Genomic DNA, 22,127 nt, shown 5'->3' with positions numbered 1-22,127 from the left:
CTCAGCTTCAGCCTTTTTTAATGCCTATGAAGAACAAATCTATGCATGTGTGGCTCTAGTGTGAGCTTAGGAATTCTTAAATTCATGGGGTCACTTTCGTGAGTGCTTTCATTTATCTCTCTGGTATTTTCCAGTTCCCTGTGGTTCTTCTTCCCATGTCTTTAGCCAGAAAGCTTGGGCATTAGTTACCTCACTCTGCTTTGTACTTCTGAGGCTGTGCCCACCTACTGGGCCAAGCAACATGAAAAACAAAGGAGAAAAATGGTAAACTCATGCCAGTTTAGTATAATTTTGAATTCTGATCTTCTTGCCCAATCTATCTCCCATTGTTTACTTTTCAGAATGGTCAATAGTTGCGATATGCTTTCTGTTCAGACTCTATAGCTGCATTTAGAAAGAGAGTCAGGGAAGAGTCCAGGTAGTTCTTTCCTGGAACTAGGATTCAGAGCAGTATTCTTAATAACTAAAAACTTAAAAAGAAAACAAACTGCTTATAAACGGTGGAATCAATTGTATATATTCGTACCATGAAAAAGTAGCATGTTTACATCATGAATTATCATTTGTCAATGTAAAAGAACCAACAGCTGCTATACACATCAGTGTTGATTAATAGATTACATAGACATAGCATTAGCGAGGCAAAGCCTGTTGCAAAATAATGCATAGTACGTAGTTCCACTTATATAAAGTTCAAGAACAGGCAAAACTAACCTTATCAGAAAATTAGACTAATTGTTACCTTTGGGGAAGATCAATGATTGGGAGTAGAACTGAAGGAGGTCTTTTTGAGTGCTAGTAGTATTCTATATTAGGAACTTTGAAGTGGTTACGCGAGTGCTGCCACTTCATACAAATTCATTGTCCAGTACACTTAAGAACTGTATAATTTTATTATATGCATATGATAATTTAATCTAAAAGTCTACAAGTATATTTTAAGAATGGAATGCCACAAACATTGGTCATATCATATTGGTATTTTGATTTTTATGTGTACAAACTTCCAGGATTACTGTAATTGCTATTCAGTTAATCTGTATCATTGTTATAAGTTCAATTTTGCAAATTTCTATGTCTACCAGCCCATCGCTTAAACTCTCTTTACTTCCTATCTTTTCCATTCTCTCCCTTTCTCTCTCTTATATACATATACGTAGACTTCTTATGCAATTAAATCCTGAATCATTTTAGTTTAAAGACAGATCTAAAAATAGCTAAATATTTATCACTATGTGAAAGTATGTGGAAAAAAACATGAACAAATGACTTTGGATTTTTAGTAAACCCTCTAAATATGAAGAACACTAATCTTCTAAGATATGAAAAAAAAATCCAATTCTAAAGTAGGAAAATATATTTTTCCTTAGAATTGCAGCCTTTGGTCCTGAGAATAAATTCATGGCCATTAGAAAGTCATCACATATGCAGAAGTGATAAGCACTGAATTTAGTCAGTGTGGCTAACAATACAACCTGTCCTATAGTAGACTGTCAATTTTTGTTTATGGAATAAAAAATAAATAGTTCATATGGTGACTTGAATTTCCTACTAAATAGAGTTTAGACAATTACAGTGGCAACTTTTGGGTCATTAGCTCTCTGGGGGTTGTCAACACAGATAAGTAGTATAGATTTGGTAAACTCTTCTGTCATTTTATTAAATACAGATTTTATCTATTAAATACAGATTTTATCATTTGTACATGATTTATTTATGGATAAATTCACCTGTATTTTTTATTGTAAATAAGTTTACAAATTTCTTATTGTAAATAAATTTACAATAAGAAAAGCCTAACAACATTAATTATACATCAAATAACAGGCATAAATTCACCAATTTGCATTCATTGTCTGTACTTTGTGCATTTCATGAGTAATAATATATTGTATCCTACATACACAAATAAATGACAAAAATGATAGTTTCATTGTAAATTCAAAAGCATGGCTGCCTTGTTTTTTTCAAAACTAAAACTTCTATTAAAACAATAGAGAATCTCTTCATTGTTTTTAAATTATTTATGCAAAAATAATTGTTCCAATAAGAGAAATGTCTTGAAAACCTGTTTTTAAAAGCATAAATCATTGCCACATTCTGTAAATTTGCTTTAGATTATTTTCTCTTCTGGAAAACTGTAATTAAAAAATAATTTCTCACAATAATTATGCATGAAAAGAATATTAAATCAAGAATACTTTTAAAAGAGATTTGTTCAAATTAGAATCAGAGTACTTTTCAAGTGGTAACCTAATATTTGTTTTTCACTTCTTAAAGTTTATATTCATAATTGATTTGGTAGAAATATAAAGTAACACAGTCACACTAGACTTTTGGAAATTTCCTCTGTGTTTATAGCTTTTATCTACATTTCTCTTGGAGAAAATTTCAGTTTGCAATTTAAAAATCATGTATCATACAGTTTGAACAATCTATTGCAATTATAATGTTTATGACTGGAAATGTAATAGAATAAATTGACTGTATTAAAAAATTAAGTGCTGGTCTATTGAGATTATTTAAAAGATATCTAAAAATAACAGTGTATTTTATTTACTTAATTGAAATATTTTCTGAATTATATTAATAGTGTAATTATTTCTTCAGTCCATTCTCCTTTATTATACATTATTATTAAGCAAATGAACAAAACAAATACTGTTTCTAAAATTATCTGGTAATAATCTTATTTTTATATTTCTTATTTCTTATAGAAACCATAAATTAAAGAACATACTATTAATCAAAAGAATATTATCACAAAATTATACCATTTTGGTTATATTGATTAAAGTTAAAATGATTTAAATTAGATAGTTGGCACTAGGTAATAAATCTGGATTCAGTTTATTTATTGTGTTCAAAGATGTATCTTAAAAGAGCTTCTTATTATATATATACATATGTGTGTATATATATATAGCTACACATTTTATATATATATATATAAAACTTCGAAATAAAATATATGCTGACCGGAAAAAATTGGAACAGAGGGAAAATGAGGATAGGAAAATGAGCTGATGTCAGAAGTGAGATAAGTACACTGAGAACATGACAAGTGTTCCTGTGCATCTGATGGAGATGGGTCACAAATTTAGGCCAAAGCTTTCCAGTAGGATTGATCTAGAAGGATCAGTGATTCATTTAATGGGTCATAGTATCCTTGAAATAAAAACAAAGTAGTCATTCAGGAGAAGACCTATTCCTGGCACTATAACTGGAAAAACATGTCCCATATGTCTTAATAAAAAGAATATTGGAAATTTCATCTGCACCTATATCCTTATAGTACTGTCAGAAGAGCTCTGACATTTCTGGTAATAATGTCCTCATATTAGGCTGTGCTATCACACAGAACACAATTCAGCAAAAGCCAAAGCAATCTAATATGGATGGATACAGCTATCAGATAACATGGCTTCACCCAGCAAAACACTGTGGTGTGCATATTTTCACTGTGTCTTAGACGTTGTCCTGTCTGCATGCATGTGTGCTCACGTGTTGATATGGACACCTCGATAAAAGGAGATACAATATCACTTTCAACAAAAATTTAGTCATTTATTATATTCAGCTTTATCTTTGTATATTTTCCATAATATGTACATTTTAAAAGGGTTTTTTAAAAGAGAGTTTTAAAAGTTTTACATCTAAGCAAAGGGCTAAACAGTATGTTTTCAAAACTTCTCAACCACTGATTCTTAACTGAGTGAAAATAAGTGACGGTTATTTCTGGGTTATCCTTCCTGACTTTTTCTAATATTACTATTTTATTTTTTCTTATCCAGTACAAAACCAACGAATTTAAGAGCTAGTGGAACTAAAATAGGATTATCCTCATCTTTTGAAAGATAAGGGCTAAGATAAGAAAAGTATACAGACTTAAACAGGCAACCTGGATTTGGCTAAGGGTCTTAAAAATTAGTTTGGCTTTTATTTCAGGACCAAACAACAAGAGTTTATTTTTTTTTAAGTTTAGAATTGATGCCAGGAAAATGTTCCCAAGTTTGAAAGGAGTTTTAGCATAATCTCTTATGAAACTTTAAAAAATGTAAGTGCCTGACATTCATTTGAAATATCCTGGGTTAGAAACTTCAGAGGGTCGTGGGAGAACAAATATAACCTCAGAAAGCCCCAGAGGGGAGCCTGTCATGTATTCCATATTGAGACTCATGTATTTGTTTTGAATAAGCTAAATAGGAAAAAATATGAGAAAACAAAAATAATTCCTTTCTTTATTTTGAAAGTTCAGTCTGCTCTGTAACTTGTCACCCATCGAGTGCCAAAAAAGAAGCTGGAAAAGATACACATACCACAGGCATTGTGGGGTGAAGAAACATTACGCCTACAAGCTTCTTCCGTTTTGCTATCCCATGTTCTTTTCTGTCTTTAAATGTCAACAACTCCAGTAAGCAGGGAATGCCAAGAGCACAGTCTCCAGGCCGCATGTGTTATCCTAGCTGTGTGTTGCCCTCTTCAATATTACTGTGCTCCTGACTTCTGTCATGTGAAATGGGAGACATTGGAACAGTCATCATAAACAGACTTTTTCAGAGAGGATTTAATCATCCCTTTTTTTGTATGCAACACATATGTTTTAATGGAGATTTTTCAGAAAATTTCAGCAAGCAACATATTCACTGGCAGATGAACCTCAGGACTAGGGAAGGCCCAAATAAGAAGAAACTTCTTAATTTTCCATCTGCCTTCCCATTTACTGCATATCTCTTAAATAACTATGGTAAAATTTTTGATATTTATCTTTAAAAACGAAATCAAATTGTTCTGCTCTATTACAAATCTGATTTAGTTCAAGAGTAATCACAGAATGGCTTTTCACCAGCTACAAAGTGTCCCAACTATCTTTTCACACTTTTAAAATGACTATTCTTCCAATAAGTTTTATTCTATGCCTAGAGTAAAATTCATTTTATTTTAGTAGACCATTACATTAAACTTGACTTACAATGTTTTCAATGCTTTTTTTCATATTCACTCTGCTCCTTTTTCAACTTAGTGAGTCATCCCTAATTTAAAGTATGGTCTTTAATCTCTCTATAGCTAAAACTTTTTTTTTCACATTCTGTCAACAATTACTCTTATATCTATGTTATTTCTGTTGCTTTCCTTGAGCCTCATTTATTTACCAAATCAAGGGCACCAAATACTTTCCTTGAAATAACTCAATTTATTCTACAAAGTATCAGTTGAGAGAAAATGGTTTTGCCACTTCTTGCCCCTGGCAAAATATCAGAATATACAAGTTTAAAAGACAGGGTAGTTAAACTAATTGTCTTACATAAAATTATTCCTGTGGTGAAAGACATGTGGGTGCCGAGCAGACTCTATTTCAATGTTTCAGATACTGGTGGGTTAATAGGCAGTCTTGGATCATTTTGTGGGAAAAACAATGTCAACCATTTTCTTCAAAATGTACTTTGAATTAGGCACATCTTTCAGATAGAAATCCATAATGAGTGGTAGGACCAAAGAGAATATTGAAACTAATGTAGGTAACAGGTTTCATTTGATCTTTTTCAGCAAAATATATTCAGAATTTCTGCTTCTGTATAGAGTAGGTTAGTTAGTGATAGACCATTGCTTTTGCTGAGCACAATTAGAAGAGCTGGGGGAAAAAATTATGCCTTTAATGAAGTTATAAAGATATGGTAATCTAGAGAAGTTGAACTATCAATGTGGAACTGACTGCTGCTTTGGGGGCTGTTGCTGATACTGCTCAAGGAATTTGCCTAAGCAGAGGTACATTGCTAGAGAACAGAGAAACCAGCTGAGCTTTCGGTAGTCTTTTCTGTCTACAATGACAAAATTAGAGACTCTAAGGGGACTCAAACACATGATCAATTGTTCCACTGAGATGTCTGTGCAGGGCAACAGGCTCAAAAGCTAAGCCAAAAGCTGTTGGAAAAACGCTGAGATTTCATCAGTCTTCCCTAAAGAAACAAAATTAGAGTTTAGGACTTGACAGTGGTGAGGCCCAGGTGATATTTTCAAATCTCATTGAAAACCCTGAAGAGCAACAGGGATGAATAAGTAGACTGAGGCTTGCCACTCTTGTGACATGGGATCAATTTTCTCTGATTGCTTAAAATGATCAATCCCCCATTCTAATTGCCTAAAAAACATTAATAATCCTATCACGACAAAGTTATTATTTGAAGTCCATAAATTTTTGTACAAAATATCCAGCGTTCAATTGAAAATTACCAAGTATAAGAAGAGCAAGACTATGTGACAGAGAACCAGGAAAAACAATACAATTAGATATCTTGATGCACCAAAGATTCAGATGTTAAAGTTAGTAGAAAAGAAATTTAAAATAACTTTGATTAATACGTTCAAGAAATAGTAGAAGAGTTGGACTAAAAGGATAAAAAATATAGAATATCACCTGATAATTGGCATCTATATAATTGGAAATGAAGAACTCAATAGATAGATCAATCCCAAATTGAAAACAGCAGAAAATAGAATTAGTAAACTGGAAGGAAGAGCAATTAAAATATGAGAACTGAAATAGAGATTAAAAGATTAAGAAATACCCAAAAATATGTAGGAGGAAAACAACACATACAGGGAAAATTTCTCATGTATGTTTAAATGGAGCCCCAAAAGGAGAGCAAAAAGAATGAGGCAGAGAATTATTTGATAAAATTCTGGCCAAAAATTTTCTAAAGCTAATGAAAGACAAATTCATATATTCAAAAAAGCTGTAAAACCTAAACAGAATAAGTAGGAATAAAACCAGAATAATATGTAAACTCACCAAAGTAAAACCAATGAAAAGCAAAGATAAAAATAAAACCTTAAAATTACAGTAGGTTATTTTTGTGGATATTGACAAATCAATTTGTTTCCAAAATTTAAATGTAAATCCAAAGGAGAGGGGAATTGATAAGACAGCTATGAGAAAAAACAAAGTAGGAAGATTTACTCCACTAAATATATCAAAAATGATATAAAACCCCCAAATTAAATAATTGTGGCATCGAGGTGGGGATAGACAAATGCAACTATTTTGTAAAATATTTTGTACATTAACTTATACATACATGGTCAGTTAATTTATAACAAAGGTGACAATGTAGTTTAGTGAGTAGATAATGGTCTTTTTTTACACATGGGACTGGGAAAACTAAATATAGTTCTGGATAATAAAACCTCCACCTTAAATTCATTCTATAGACAATCATCAATTCCAGATTGATTATAGGTTAATTGTAAAATGTAAATAATGACAGTTTTAGAAGTAAACACACAGAATTAAATATTATTTGAACAGGTGAGCAGGAGTGAGGTCCTATTGGTAAAGGTTCTCTTTGTGGCACCATACATAAAAATTTGACTTTGTTTAATCATCCAATCATTATCCAGGCAAAACTGAGCTATGTCTGAAACTCCCCATTTAATAAACTAGTCAAAATAATTCCGTGTATATTAGTCTGTTTTTGCACTGCTGATAAAGACATACCCAAGACTGGGCAATATACAAAAGAAAGAGGTTTATTAGACTCACAGTTCCATGTGGCTGGGGAGGCCTCACAATCATGGCGGAAGGTGAAAGGCACATCTCACATGGCAGCAGACAAGAGAAGAGAGTTTTGCAGGAAAACTCCCTTTTTTAAAACCATCAGATTTTGTGAGACTTATTAACTATCACAAGAACAGCAAGAGAAAGACCTGCCTCCATGGTAATTGAACAATTACCTCCCACTGGATCCCTCCCACAACATGTGGGAATTGAGGATGAGATTTGGGTGGGGACACAGCCAAACCATATCACTATGTCTGTGGAAAAATTGCTGATCAGTATGAAGCAAGTGCATAACATATGCAGGTGGGTGTTTTATAGAGATATATAACCTACTAATTTAATTTTGACCCTGCTGGAATTAGTTTAAATAATGCAAGTTTGTGCAAAGTACTGAAACAGACGCTCCTGCTGGAAAAAAAAGCAAAGTGCAAAGTAGCCTGAGAACTGTCACAAAACAACACAGTGACAAATACGCAATTAAAATTGAATACTTGAATGATCACTAACATATTGCCAGAATAAAGTATGTTTCCTTTTATTTTTCCTGTGCTACATGGTTTAACACAGATGTGGCTGGCTCAATATGTGGCATCTGTTCTTGCCTCCACCAAACTGAAAATTTGAGTTGGCACATTTTTCTACTCAGAATTTAAAAATAAATCTATTTAAATCAAAATCATTAGTGAGCAATTGAAGACTTTGAAGGAAGACAGAAGGTTTACTGCAAAACTGACACTGCAAACTGCTTAAAAGAATTTAATTAGAAATGTCTATTTTCTTCTACATATCTCTAGACAAACTTCCAACCTAGGATTTTCTCCTTGCTTAATTTTTCTTTTTCCACTGCCTTTCAAATGTCTGCTCTCCTGATACATCACACTCCTCATTATGCCTGGACCCCTGGAAGGAATAATCCAGGTTTCTTAGGAGGGTGGCAGTTCTAGCCAGTTAGTCCTATTCAGCATTTCCTATCCCCACTAATCCTGGTGAGTAACATCTATCACTGCTATATTTCCTATAGAAAAAACATGTTTTCCTCTCCTTTCCTCCCCACCAGAAAAAAAAATCTTAAAGGGAAGACAACATCCAAGATTTACCTGAGATAGCCAGGGCTCCATTGACTCCTGGCTTAAGCTCCTTTCCCAGCTAAGGAATTGAGGAGACTATTTTCTACATCCGTTTTTGGAGTATTGCTTCCTATCCCAGTCTGATGGCTTAGCTACAAAGAAAGTATCTTCCCTCAACTCCAAACTTGTCCCTCTCAGTTGACTCAGGCAAAGTTCCACTTGTATCAGCAGAGTCAGTAGTTAGAACTTAAATTCAGAGAACATGCAATTTTTGTTGATACAAACTAGCAAATGCTCATCTCATAATGTCCCTCTTCTTGAGGTCACACACCAACTACCATCATGATTTGTGTCATTTGGTAACCATGGCAAGGAAACACTCATTGCACTTTCATCAAGATGATTTAATCCAAAAGACAACTGAAAGCTGCACCCTAATTCACAAATATCAGATGAGCTCTCTAATTTTAACCCTGAAGTTGCCTCCTTTCAGGGAACTACTGTTCTCACTACACTTTAGTCAAAAAGGAAGACTCAGCATGTGTTCAAACTCAACCATAAGGAAACACTGAAAACATCAGAATGAGTCAGATGGATTTCACTAAGGATTTTGTTAGGAGACAGAGACATTTAGCACCACACTATAAACAATTTAATCTTTTAAAAACTCCTTTAGGTATTTCTGTTCCTCCTAGATCCTATTTGGGTACACTGCCAATCCATTTCCTTCTCCTTTTGGCTTCTTTAACATCCTTATATCACACATCACAGTCTGCCACCTTTTACAGACACCCGCCCATATACGTGGCCTGTGAGAGCTGAGGCCATTTGGGTTTTGCATTCTTTTCATGAGGAGCAATACCATCAAGCCATCTGGGCTTCTCCAGACTCCTATGGAAGCTACTGACTTGAATGCTGTTCATATTCATCATATTAAAAACTTGTTCAAAGTTTTAGTCACTTTTTTGTATAGATTATTAAATATTCTAGCATGAACTAATGCATAGTGGTTCTTTATGCATTCTATGGGCGTATTCTAATATGAATTTTATAGAGATTGGCATGAGGTGTATTTGTTCAAACTACAATATTTTATTCATATAAAATGGACCTACTAAAACTAAAAAAATAAAAGTGGCCCCTGGCCTTTGAAATATCTGTTTAAATGTTTATGTTCCTCTTTAAAAATGTAAAATTCTTTGAGGTAAGGCTTATTACAAGAGTAATTTTGTTCACACAGACTGAAAGTTTTTGAAGGATGTTATAAATATCTCTTTTACCAAAAATAGTACCTTAGAGTAAAATTAAAGCACATAGGTAGGTGGATGGTTAACGAACCATTTACAAATGTCTTATTTACATAAACATTTACAAATGTCTTATGTCATTATTTTCTAGAGCAGATAACATTACAGTTATCTTAATAGGAAGGCTACTAGCCATTAAAAAACAATAAATGTTTGCGTTTAATTACTACGAAGAGTGATATTTATTATAACTTGAACATTTTACTTACATCTGTCAGATGGCCAAAAGTTGGTTTAGCTGTTTGGAGCATAAGTTGCTTGGTCACTGGGTCTAATTCTAGATGAAAACAAAAGAAAACACTTAGAATATCATAAAAAAATAATTTTCATAAATAAAAAGATAGAGCAGTTGCTAATCCTATTTTTATCAATATTTCAAAATAGTAGACAAAATTAAATTTTCCCTAATAATTAAATTGATTCATTAGTACTTCTAAGTTCAGATAACCAGATCATCCCATAAAATTTTAGCATCAGTAATTTAGCCTAATTTACACAATGTCCAACTTTATATTCAGAATTTGGAAATTGTTTAGTACTTAACATGTGGCAGACATTAGTGGTTGTTTACCTCAGAGCCATTCATTTATCCGTTGGCAGATTCACTTTCCATGACAGAGGCTGAAACACTAGATATTTGGGTTTTTTGTTTTTGTTTTTTTGACTTTTTTTTTTCTTTTTTTTCTTTTTTTTTGTTGGGGGAGGATCTTATGCTCCTAAGATATAGGCATGTTACCCAAACCAAGAGCAGGTAGATAATTTCTTATTTAAGTATGGGCATGTTTGAGAATAAAAAGGAAGCATTCATAATTCTGCTTAGACAAGAGAGTATATCAGGCTACCCTACCCAAACCAAACCAATAGGATTTAGGAGGAAGTATGCTGGGGGGGCTTTGGTGAAGGTCTGTGATCCAGGAGACAAAAACAACCTAGGATGGCCAACTGCCCTTTACGTTTCGGACGAGGTTTTGTTGAATTATAAAGCATGCAGCAGCATCTTGAATGCATGAAAAAACAAGACCAAGGACTACAGCCAATACACTGAAGACAGACGAGTGAAAACACAGAAGGAGCCAAAATTTTTGCTGACATAATGAAGAGTTTGTTTATTCTTACTTGAAATAAAAAATAAACTCATTCTTTAACTACTTCACTTTTTACTTGTGATGAAAGCATTTTAAATTATTTATATAAACATAGGCCGGGCGCGGTGGCTCACGCCTGTAATCCCAGCACTTTGGGAGGCCGAGGCGGGCGGATCACGAGGTCAGGAGATCGAGACCATCCTGGCTAACACGGTGAAACCCCGTCTCTACTAAAAATACAAAAAATTAGCCGGGCGTGGTAGCGGGCGCCTGTAGTCCCAGCTACTCGGGAGGCTGAGGCAGGAGAATGGCGTGAACCCGGGAGGCGGAGCTTGCAGTGAGCCGAGATCGCGCCACTGCACTCCAGCCCGGGCGACAGAGCGAGACTCCGTCTCAAAAAATAAATAAATAAATAAATAAATAAACATAAATATTAACAAGTAATTCAATTTAGGACCATAGTACTTTGTGCACAACTCATTCAGATAGTTGGGCAAACTGTTATGATCATTTTTATTCCCTAGGCTTATGTAATCTCCATATTACATTTTTTCTTCAATATTCAAGACATAGATGAAAGCGCTAATATTTTTAAGGTAAATATGTCAGTTTTAAGCCAGACTACATATCGGTAAACCTATTAGCCAATCTTATACAGCCTACTGAATAATCAATATTCATAAAAAGCCATGGTGTAACTTAATATTTTGAAAACTAATACATGCTGCTCTAAATGACAGAATTTTAAAAGCAGTGGAACAATTTTATACCCCAAACTCATTTGATTGTAATGAGTAGAACACATTCAAGCCAAATAACATACAAAAGATGTATGTTCCAAAGGACATACAAGATAACGTAGCAGACTCTTAGGGTATGGCCTAATGGGAATTGAGTCTGAAACCACATATATCAGGAATGAAGGATGCTAGCTCTTTACAGGGGAAACTGCGAGGTCCTTGTCATGCTGCTGACTTTGTTTTCCCTTCCATTATCTGTTCAATGCTTCCATAATCTCATCTTGTATAACACCTAATAAACATGGGAGCCCCAAGCCCAAGTTTACATGATTTTATTCAAGAAGCTAACAGTTGGCTCCATTATTTGACAAAGTTTATATTATTTATTGAGAAAGGATGATTGGTTTATCCACACCTATAAATTTGTTTATATTAGATTAAGGGTATATCCCTGGTCAAATTAAATCAATTAAAGAACTGTACCTTTTGGGTCTGTCAATGGGATACACAAATGAAATTTTTTGGTAAAAGAAGTGAGCCAAGGAAACTCAAATTTGCTTATGCATACTAAGTGCTAGGTGCCACCTCACAGAATCTGCAATTGCCGTTATTTCATGCAGTCCTCACAGAAATTGCTACCAGATAGGTAGCCTCGCCACAATTTTACAAATGAGAAATTGATGTCTCAGGAAAATTAAGCAATTGGCATTGCTAGGATTTTAGCTAAGTTCTGTGTAGCTTGATAAAAAAGTAAAAGTGGATAATTACCTCATTATAAGTTTCTGGTATTGTTTTTAATTGACATAAAGCACAACACAGAATTGTGCAGAATTTCTCTCAATTTTATGGTTGTAAAACTGTAGGAACATCATTTTGTCATAATAAATGTTAGCATTATTATTCAAGTTTTTATACCAACCTTACATTACTCCGATCATGATGTTGCATTTAATCATTTAGAAAATCAAGCAAACAGGGAAGAGCCAAGATGGCCGAATAGGAACAGCTCCAGTCTACAGCTCCCAGCGTGAGCGACGCAGAAGACGGTGATTTCTGCATTTCCATCTGAGGTACCGGGTTCATCTCACTAGGGAGTGCCAGACAGTGGGCGCAGGTCAGTGGGTGCGCGCACCGTGCGCGAGCTGAAGCAGGGCGAGGCATTGCCTCACTCGGGAAGCGCAAGGGCTCAGGGAGTTCCCTTTCTTAATCAAAGAAAGGGGTGATGGATGGCATCTGGCGAATCCGGTCACTCCCACCCGAATACTGCGCTTTTCCGACGGGCTTAAAAAACGGCGCACCACGAGATTATATTCTGCACCTGGCTCGGAGAGTCCTTCCCCACGGAGTCTCGCTGATTGCTAGCACAGCAGTCTGAGATCAAACTGCAAGGCGGCAGCGAGGCTGGGGGAGGGGCGCCCGCCATTGCCCAGGCTTGATTAGGTAAACAAAGCAGCCTGGAAGCTGGAACTGGGTGGAGCCCACCACAGCTCAAGGAGGCCTGCCTGCCTCTGTAGGCTCCACCTCTGGGGGCAGGGCACAGACAAACAAAAAGACAGCAGTAACCTCTGCAGACTTAAATGTCCCTGTCTGACAGCTTTGAAGAGAGCAGTCGTTCTCCCAGTACGCAGCTGGAGATCTGAGAACGGGCAGACTGCCTCCTCAAGTGGGTCCCTGACCCCTGACCCCTGAGCAGCCTAACTGGGAGGCACCCTCCAGCAGGGGCACACTGACACCTCACACAGCAGGGTACTCCAACAGACCTGCAGCTGAGGGTCCTGTCTGTTAGAAGGAAAACTAACAAACAGAAAGGACATCCACACCAAAAACCCATCTGTACATCACCATCATCAAAGACCAAAAGTAGATAAAACCACAAAGATGGGGAAAAAACAGAACAGAAAAACTGGAAACTCTAAAAATCAGAGCGCCTCTCCTCCTCCAAAGGAACGCAGCTCATCACCAGCAACGGAACAAAGCTGGATGGAGAATGACTGACGAGCTGAGAGAAGAAGGCTTCAGACGATCAAATTACTCTGAGCTACGGGAGGACATTCAAACCAAAGGCAAAGAAGTTGAAAACTTTGAAAAAAATTTAGAAGATTGTATAACTAGAATAACCAATACAGAGAAGTGCTTAAAGGAGCTGATGGAGCTGAAAACCAAGGCTCGAGAACTACGTGAAGAATGCAGAAACCTCAGGAGCTGATGCGATCAACTGGAAGAAAGGGTATCAGCCATGGAAGATGAAATGAATGAAATGAAGCGAGAAGGAAAGTTTAGAGAAAAAAGAATAAAAAGAAACGAGCAAAGCCTACCAAGAAATATGGGACTATGTGAAAAGAACAAATCTACGTCTGATTGGTGTACCTGAAAGTGATGGGGAGAATGGAACCAAGTTGGAAAACACTCTGCAGGATATTATCCAGGAGAATTTCCCCAATCTAGCAAGGCAGGCCAACGTTCAGATTCAGGAAATACAGAGAACGCCACAAAGATACTCCTCGAGAAGAGCAACTCCAAGACACATAATTGTCAGATTCACCAAAGTTGAAATGAAGGAAAAAATGTTAAGGGCAGCCAGAGAGAAAGGTCGGGTTCCCCTCAAAGGGAAGCCCATCAGACTAACAGCAGATCTCTTGGCAGAAACCCTACAAGCCAGAAGAGAGCTTCTGTAGGGTCTCTCTCAGACCACAGTGCAATCAAACTAGAACTCAGGATTAAGAATCTCACTCAAAACCGCTCAACTACATGGAAACTGAACCACCTGCTCCTGAATGACTACTGGGTACATAACGAAATGAAGGCAGAAATAAAGATGTTCTTTGAAACCAATGAGAACAAAGACAAAACATACCAGAATCTCTGGGACGCATTCAAAGCAGTGTGTAGAGGGAAACTTATAGCATTAAATGCCCACAAGAGAAAGCAGGAAAGATCCAAAATCGACACCCTAACATCACAATTAAAAGAACTAGAAAAGCACGAGCAAACACATTCAAAAGCTAGCAGAAGGCAAGAAATAACTAAAATCAGAGCAGAACTGAAGGAAATAGAGACACAAAAAACCCTTCAAAAAATTAATGAATCCAGGAGCTGGTTTTTTGAAAGGATCAAAAAAATTGATAGACCGCTAGCAAGACTAATAAAGAAAAAAAGAGAGAAGAATCAAATAGAAGCAATAAAAAATGATAAAGGGGATATCACCACTGATCCCACAGAAATACAAACTACCATCAGAGAATACTACAAACACCTCTACACAAATAAACTAGAAAATCTAGAAGAAATGGATAAATTCCTTGACACATACACTCTCCCAAGACTAAACCAGGAAGAAGTTGAATCTCTGAATAGACCAATAACAGGATCTGAAATTGTGGCAATAATCAATAGCTTACCAACCAAAAAGAGTCCAGGACCAGGTGGCTTCACAGCCGAATTCTACCAGAGGTACAAGGAGGAACTGGTACCATTCCTTCTGAAATTATTCCAATCAATAGAAAAAGAGGGAATCCTCCCTAACTCATTTTATGAGGCCAGCATCATTCTGATACCAAAGCCGGGCAGAGACACAACCAAAAAAGAGAATTTTAGACCAATATCCTTGATGAACATTGATGCAAAAATCCTCAATAAAATACTGGCAAACCGAATCCAGCAGCACATCAAAAAGCTTATCCAACATGATCAAGTGGGCTTCATCCCTGGGATGCAAGGCTGGTTCAATATATACAAATCAATAAATGTAATCCAGCATATAAACAGAGCCAAAGACAAACACCACATGATTATCTCAATAGATGCAGAAAAGGCCTTTGACAAAATTCAACAACCCTTCATGCTAAAAACCCTCAATAAATTAGGTATTGATGGGACATATTTCAAAATAATAAGAGCTATCTATGACAAACCCACAGCCAATATCATCCTGAATGGGCAAAAGCTGGAAGCATTCCCTTTGAAAACTGGCACAAGACAGGGATGCCCTCTCTCACCACTCCTATTCAACATAGTGTTGGAAGTTCTGGCCAGGGCAATCACACAGGAGAAGGAAATAAAGGGTATTCAATTAGGAAAAGAGGAAGTCAAATTGTCCCTGTTTGCAGATGACATGATTGTATATCTAGAAAACCCCATCATCTCAGTCCAAAATCTCCTTAAGCTGATAAGCAACTTCAGCAAAGTCTCAGGATACAAAATCAAATGCAAAAATCACAAGCATTCCTATACACCAACAACAGACAAACAGAGAGCCAAATCATGAGTGAACTCCCATTCACAATTGCTTCAAAGACAATAAAATACCTAGGAATCCAACTTACAAGGGATGTGAAGGACCTCTTCAAGGAGAACTACAAACCGCTGCTCAAGGAAATAAAAGAGGATACAAACAAATGGAAGAACATTCCATGCTCATGGGTAGGAAGAATCAATAGCATGAAAATGGCCATACTACCCAAGGTAATTTACAGATTCAATGCCATCCCCATCAAGCTACCAATGCCTTTCTTCACAGAATTGGAAAAAACTACTTTAAAGTTCATATGGAACCAAAAAAGAGCCCACATCGCCTAAGCTCAATTCTAAGCCAAAAGAACAAAGCTGGAGGCATCACACTACCTGACTTCAAACTATACTACAAGGCTACAGTAACCAAAACAGCATGGTACTGGTACCTAAACAGAGATATAGATCTATGAAACAGAACAGAGCCCTCAGAAATAACGCCGCATATCTGCAACTATCTGATCTTTGACAAACCTGAGAAAAACAAGCAATGGGGAAAGGATTCCCTATTTAATAAATGGTGCTGGGAAAACTGGCTAGCCATATGTAGAAAGCTGAAACTGGATCCCTTCCTTACACCTTATACAAAAATCAATTCAAGATGGATTAAAGACTTAAACGTTAGACCTAAAACCATAAAAACCCTAGAAGAAAACCTAGGCATTACCATTCAGGACATAGGCATGGGCAAGGACTTCATGTCTAAAACACCAAAAGCAATGGCAACAAAAGACAAAATTGACAAATGGGATCTCATTAAACTAAAGAGCTTCTGCACAGCAAAAGAAACTACCATCAGAGTGAACAGGCAACCTACAAAATGGGAAAAATTTTCGCAACCTACTCATCTGACAAAGGGCTAATATCCAGAATCTACAATGAACTCAAACAAATTTACAAGAAAAAAATAAACAGCCCCATCAAAAAGTGGGCAAAGGATATGAACAGACACTTCTCAAAAGAAGATATTTATGCAGCCAAAAAACACATGAAAACATGCTCACCATCACTGGCCATCAGAGAAATGCAAATCAAAACCACAATGAGATACCATCTCACACCAGTTAGAATGGCAATCATTAAAAAGTCAGGAAACAACAGGTGCTGGAGAGGATGTGGAGAAATAGGAACACTTTTACACTGTTGGTGGGACTGTAAACTAGTTCAACCATTGTGGAAGTCAGTGTGGCGATTCCTCAGGGATCTAGAACTAGAAGTACCATTTGACCCAGCCATCCCATTACTGGGTATATACCCAAAGGACTATAAATCATGCTGCTATAAAGACACATGCACACGTATGTTTATTGCGGCATTATTCACAATAGCAAAGACTTGGAACCAACCCAAATGTCCAACAATGATAGACTGGATTAAGAAAATGTGGCACATATACACCATGGAATATATGCAGTCATAAAAAATGATGAGTTCATGTCCTTTGTAGGGACATGGATGAAATTGGAAATCATCATTCTCAGTAAACTATTGCAAGAACAAAAAACCAAACACCGCATATTCTCACTCATAGGTGGGAATTGAACAATGAGATCACATGGACACAGGAAGGGGAACATCACACTCTGGGGACTGTTGTGAGGTGGGGGGAGGGGGGAGGGATAGCATTGGGAGATATACCTAATGCTAGATGGCGAGTTAGTGGGTGCAGCACACCAGCATGGCACATGTGTACCTATGTAACTAACCTGCACAATGTGCACATGTACCCTAAAACTTAAAGTATAATTATAAATAAATAAATAAATAAATAAAAAATAAACATAAATAGAAAAATTAAAAAAAAGAAAAGGAAAATGAGATACAAAGTGAATTATGTAACTTGCCTAATTTTAGAGGCAGAGATAAGGTAAAATTTGGTTCTCAGCTCCCAGTACACTGTTGGAATCAATACAACCCAAACTATATTGAAAAAATATATATCTACTATTGAGAACCAAATGTTTAAAATTATGAAGCATTTTCAGTTGCTATCTGCACCGATTTTGTTATCCAGAATTTTGATTCTTGATTTTATCTTTCCCAACCTGTGTTTGGCCTAGGTCTCTATAACAGTCATCAGTTTAATTCAATATTTATTGAAAGCTTACTCCGTGATCAGTAACATGTTATGAGGGAGATACAAAAGGATCATAAGACATGGCCTTATAATTCTATTGTATTGTTAAGATATATGACCATGAATTAATGAGTTTAATTTTCAAATAAATATACCAACGACTGTCAAAAAAAAAAAAAAGAAGAAAATCAAGCAAACAATTTATAGCAGGGAAAGTAACATGTAGGTAAAACAAAATTAGGAATCAGTTGTGCCTAAAGCATTATTATTACATTATATTTAAATAGCAAAAGCATAATAGCAGCATGAAAGAGAGTGGTCATTAAGTAGGTAGATTTTATTTGAAATGGGGTTGTCTCTCTCTACCTCAAGTAACTGTAAGTGACAGGAATCCAAAGTGGGAAGATGTCATCTCCGAATATCAGCAAACTTTGACATGTAATAAAACTTTTCTCTTTTTTTCTCACAACATTTCAACAAACAAAGAGGCATGCTTTTGCAAACGGGGTGCAGAAATACCATGTGATTCCATTTCAGTAATTATGATAGCCATAAAAGAATGATTGTTTCCTTTTCTTTGTACCTTCCAAGAGACCTCAGGAGGACAGCTGAAAAAGTAATGTCAAATCGATCTACAGGATGTAATTTAAAAGGTCCTGCTGTTATCAGGTTTTCCTAAAGAAGAATGCCCTCAAGAGTTGACATATTTTCATTATAGTGCTTACACAAAGCTGTGAAACTTCAGTGATAGTGATAGAAATAACACTGTATCTGGGTTCATTGAGCAAAAAAAATTAAAACTAAGAGTCTGAAAAGTGATGATCAAATGATGTCTATCTTTTATTCTGTAAATGTGGTAAGATATATTAACACTTTGTTATTGTTAAATGAATCTTACATTTTGTAATAAATCAAACTTGGTCATTATGTATAGTGCTTTCTATATATTTCTGGATTCAATATACTTACATATTGCTATATTACATATAATAAATATATATAATATATATTTTTATTAATGAGGTTGGCCAGTAATTTCTTATGTTGTAAAGTCCTTATCAGGTTTCAATATAAAGTTTACCATGGGTGAATTAAATAATTCTAGGACCATTTTCTCTCTTGTCCTTTAGAAGGGTTTGTGTGGGATTGACATGTTTTCCTTAAATTTTTCATAGAATTCACAGGAATTCATACTTTAAAGTGAATTGGCATTTGTGGGAATATTTTAAACTACATATTCCGTGTATTCAATAGACAAACTTTGTCACATACTCTATTTCACATTGTGAAGACTTCCTGGGATTACAGTATCAATTTCATTACTCTTTTCAGACCTATCTTATGATTTTGCTGATGATCTCCACTGTTGGGCTATACAACACATTCTGAATGACTATATCCTTTGAAATTTTTTGAAATGAGTTTTATGGCATAGGATCAATTTCTATAAATATGTAACAACATTTTGTCCAAATCTTATGCATTCTTATTGTTTTTTATTAAGATATACACACAATAAAATTCACCCCTTTAAACAGTACAGTTTAGTGGTTTTCAGTGTATTCATACAACTGTGGAACCATATCTAATTCCAGACCATTTTCATACTGAAGATAAATATTGTACCTATTATCACTCACTTTCCATCCCTACTTCTTTTTAGATCCTAGCAAACACTAATCTTTCTGTGTCTATGATTTGCCTATTCTAGACATCTTACACAAATGCAGTCATACAATATGTAGCTTTTTTGTGAATGACTTTGTTATTTTAAGATTCATCTATTGTTTGTAGCATAAATCAGTACTTCATTAATTTTTATGAATGAATAATTATATATATACATATAATATGGACATGCCATATTTTCTTCATCAGTTAGTGAACATTTAGGTTGTTTACACTTTGGCACTGTTATGAATAATGCTGCCATGAACATTCATGTAAAAACTTTTGTGCAGACATATGTTTTCAATTCTCTTTAGTGTATACATAGAAGTGGAATTGCTGGGTCATATAAAAAGTCAATGGTTTGCTTTTTGAGGACTGCCAAAGTATTTTCCAAAACAGCTGCATCATTTTACATTTTCATCAGCTATGTATAAGGGTTTCAATTTCTTCACATATGCACAACTTTTATTACTGTCTATATTTTATATTTTGATATCCTATTGGATGTAAAGTGGTATCACAATGTTTTATGACTTTTCTCCCACTTTGAAGAAATTTGTATTTAAATCATTTGTCTATTTTTAAATAAGGTATTTTTGTTTTATTGTTGAAGTATAATAGCTCTGAATATATTCTAGAAACTAGATCCTAATCATATATGTGATTTGTGAATACTTTTTCCTATTTTGTAGGTCATCTTTTCACTTTCTTGATAGTGTCCTTTGAAACGTAAAAGTTTTTAATTTGTATAAAGTCCAGTTTATCTAGTCTTTCTTTGGTTGTTTGTGCTTTAAGTGTTATATCCTGGAAACCATTGCCTAGTGCAAGGTTATAAACATTTACATCTATGCTTCCTTCTAAGAATTTTTCAACTTGTGGAATTTAGGGTTTTGATGCATTTTATTTAATTTTTTACATGGTATAAGATTGGGGTCCAAATTCATATTTTGCATGTGAATATTCAGTTGTCTCAGCACCATTTGTTGAAATTGTCTTGGTGTTCTTGTTGAAAATCAATTGACCATAAATGTGTGGGTTTATTTCTGGACTCTTATATTATTCTATTAGTCCATATGTCTATCCTCATACCAGCACCACACAAGTATGACTAATGCAGACTCATACCCTGAAAGTGTGCGTGCTTTTTGTGTCATATTCTTTTTCAAGATGGTTGACTGTTCTGGGTCCTTAGTATTTTCATATTAATTTTAAGATCAGTTTATCAATTTCTGCAAAAACGGAGAGCAGGAATTTTAATAGGAATTATGGCAAATCTGTAGATAAATTAAGAGAATTTTGCCATCTTAACAATAGTAAATCTTCCAATTCATAAACATACAATGTCTTTCTATTTATTTATGTTTTCTCTAATTTATTTCAATAATATTCTGTAGCTTTCCATATCCAAGTTAAACATTTATTTTTTAATATATTTCTAAGTATATTGTTACTATCATATATTGATACTAATATTGATACTAAGTATACAGTATGATTTAAATACAAATTACTAAGTATATTGATACTATCATAAATGAAATTAATTTTATTAATTTCATTTTTAGACTGTTCTTTGCTAGTGTATAGAAGTACAATTGATTTTTGTATATTGATCATGCATATTGCAATATTGCCAAACTAATTAATTGGCTTTGTGTGTATGTAAATTTTTTAGGATTTTTCAATATACACAATTATGTCATCAGCAAAGAGAGGTGAGAGGTAATGTTAATTCTATTCCAATCTGGATATCTTTTCTTCCATTCACTTGCCGAATTTCCCAGGAGGTGATTTTTACCAGGTTGAGGAAATTCCCTTTTATTTCCAGTTCTGTCAGTACTTTTTATCGTCAAAGAGATCATGTGGGTAATATGGTTTTGCTGTGTTCCCACCCAAATCTCATCTTGAACTGTAGCTCCCATAATCCCTACATGTCATGAGAGGGACCCAGTAGAGGCTGGCTTTTCCCGTGCTGTTCTTGTGATAGTGAATAGGCCTCATGAGATCTGATGGTTTTATGAAGGGCAGTTCCCCTCCACATTCACTCTTGCCTGCATCTATGTAAGATGTGCCTTTGCTTTTTCTTCACCTTCCACCTTGATTATGAGGCCTCCCTGGCCATGTGGAACTGTGAGTCCATTAAACCTCTTTTTCTTTATAAATTATGTCTTGGGTATGTCTTTATTAAAGGCATGAGAACAGACTAATACAGTGGGTTTTGTTCTTTATCCCATCAGTATAGTGTATTACAATGATTCATATTACAATGAAATAATACTTGATATTACATTCATGGATTATATTGAACCTCAGATACAGACTGCATTTCTGGGAT

The 22,127-nt window shown here is 35.1% G+C and overlaps 1 protein-coding gene across 2 annotated transcripts in view; it reads right to left on the bottom strand.

Annotated features, from left to right (window-relative positions):
• Nucleotides 1-22,127, bottom strand: part of CNBD1 (cyclic nucleotide binding domain containing 1) — a 636,725-nt gene that overhangs the window by 63,728 nt on the left and 550,870 nt on the right. For both annotated transcript variants that reach the window (XM_055116708.2, XM_063606847.1), the window contains exon 11: nt 10,142-10,209. In XM_055116708.2, coding sequence (XP_054972683.2) covers nt 10,142-10,209 — 68 coding nt within the window. The remainder of the gene's footprint in view (nt 1-10,141; nt 10,210-22,127) is intronic.

The sequence above is a fragment of the Pan paniscus genome, chromosome 7 (assembly GCF_029289425.2).
Source record: "Pan paniscus chromosome 7, NHGRI_mPanPan1-v2.0_pri, whole genome shotgun sequence".
Classification (NCBI taxonomy): Eukaryota; Metazoa; Chordata; class Mammalia; order Primates; family Hominidae; genus Pan; species Pan paniscus.
This window is presented reverse-complemented; position numbering and strand designations above follow the sequence as displayed.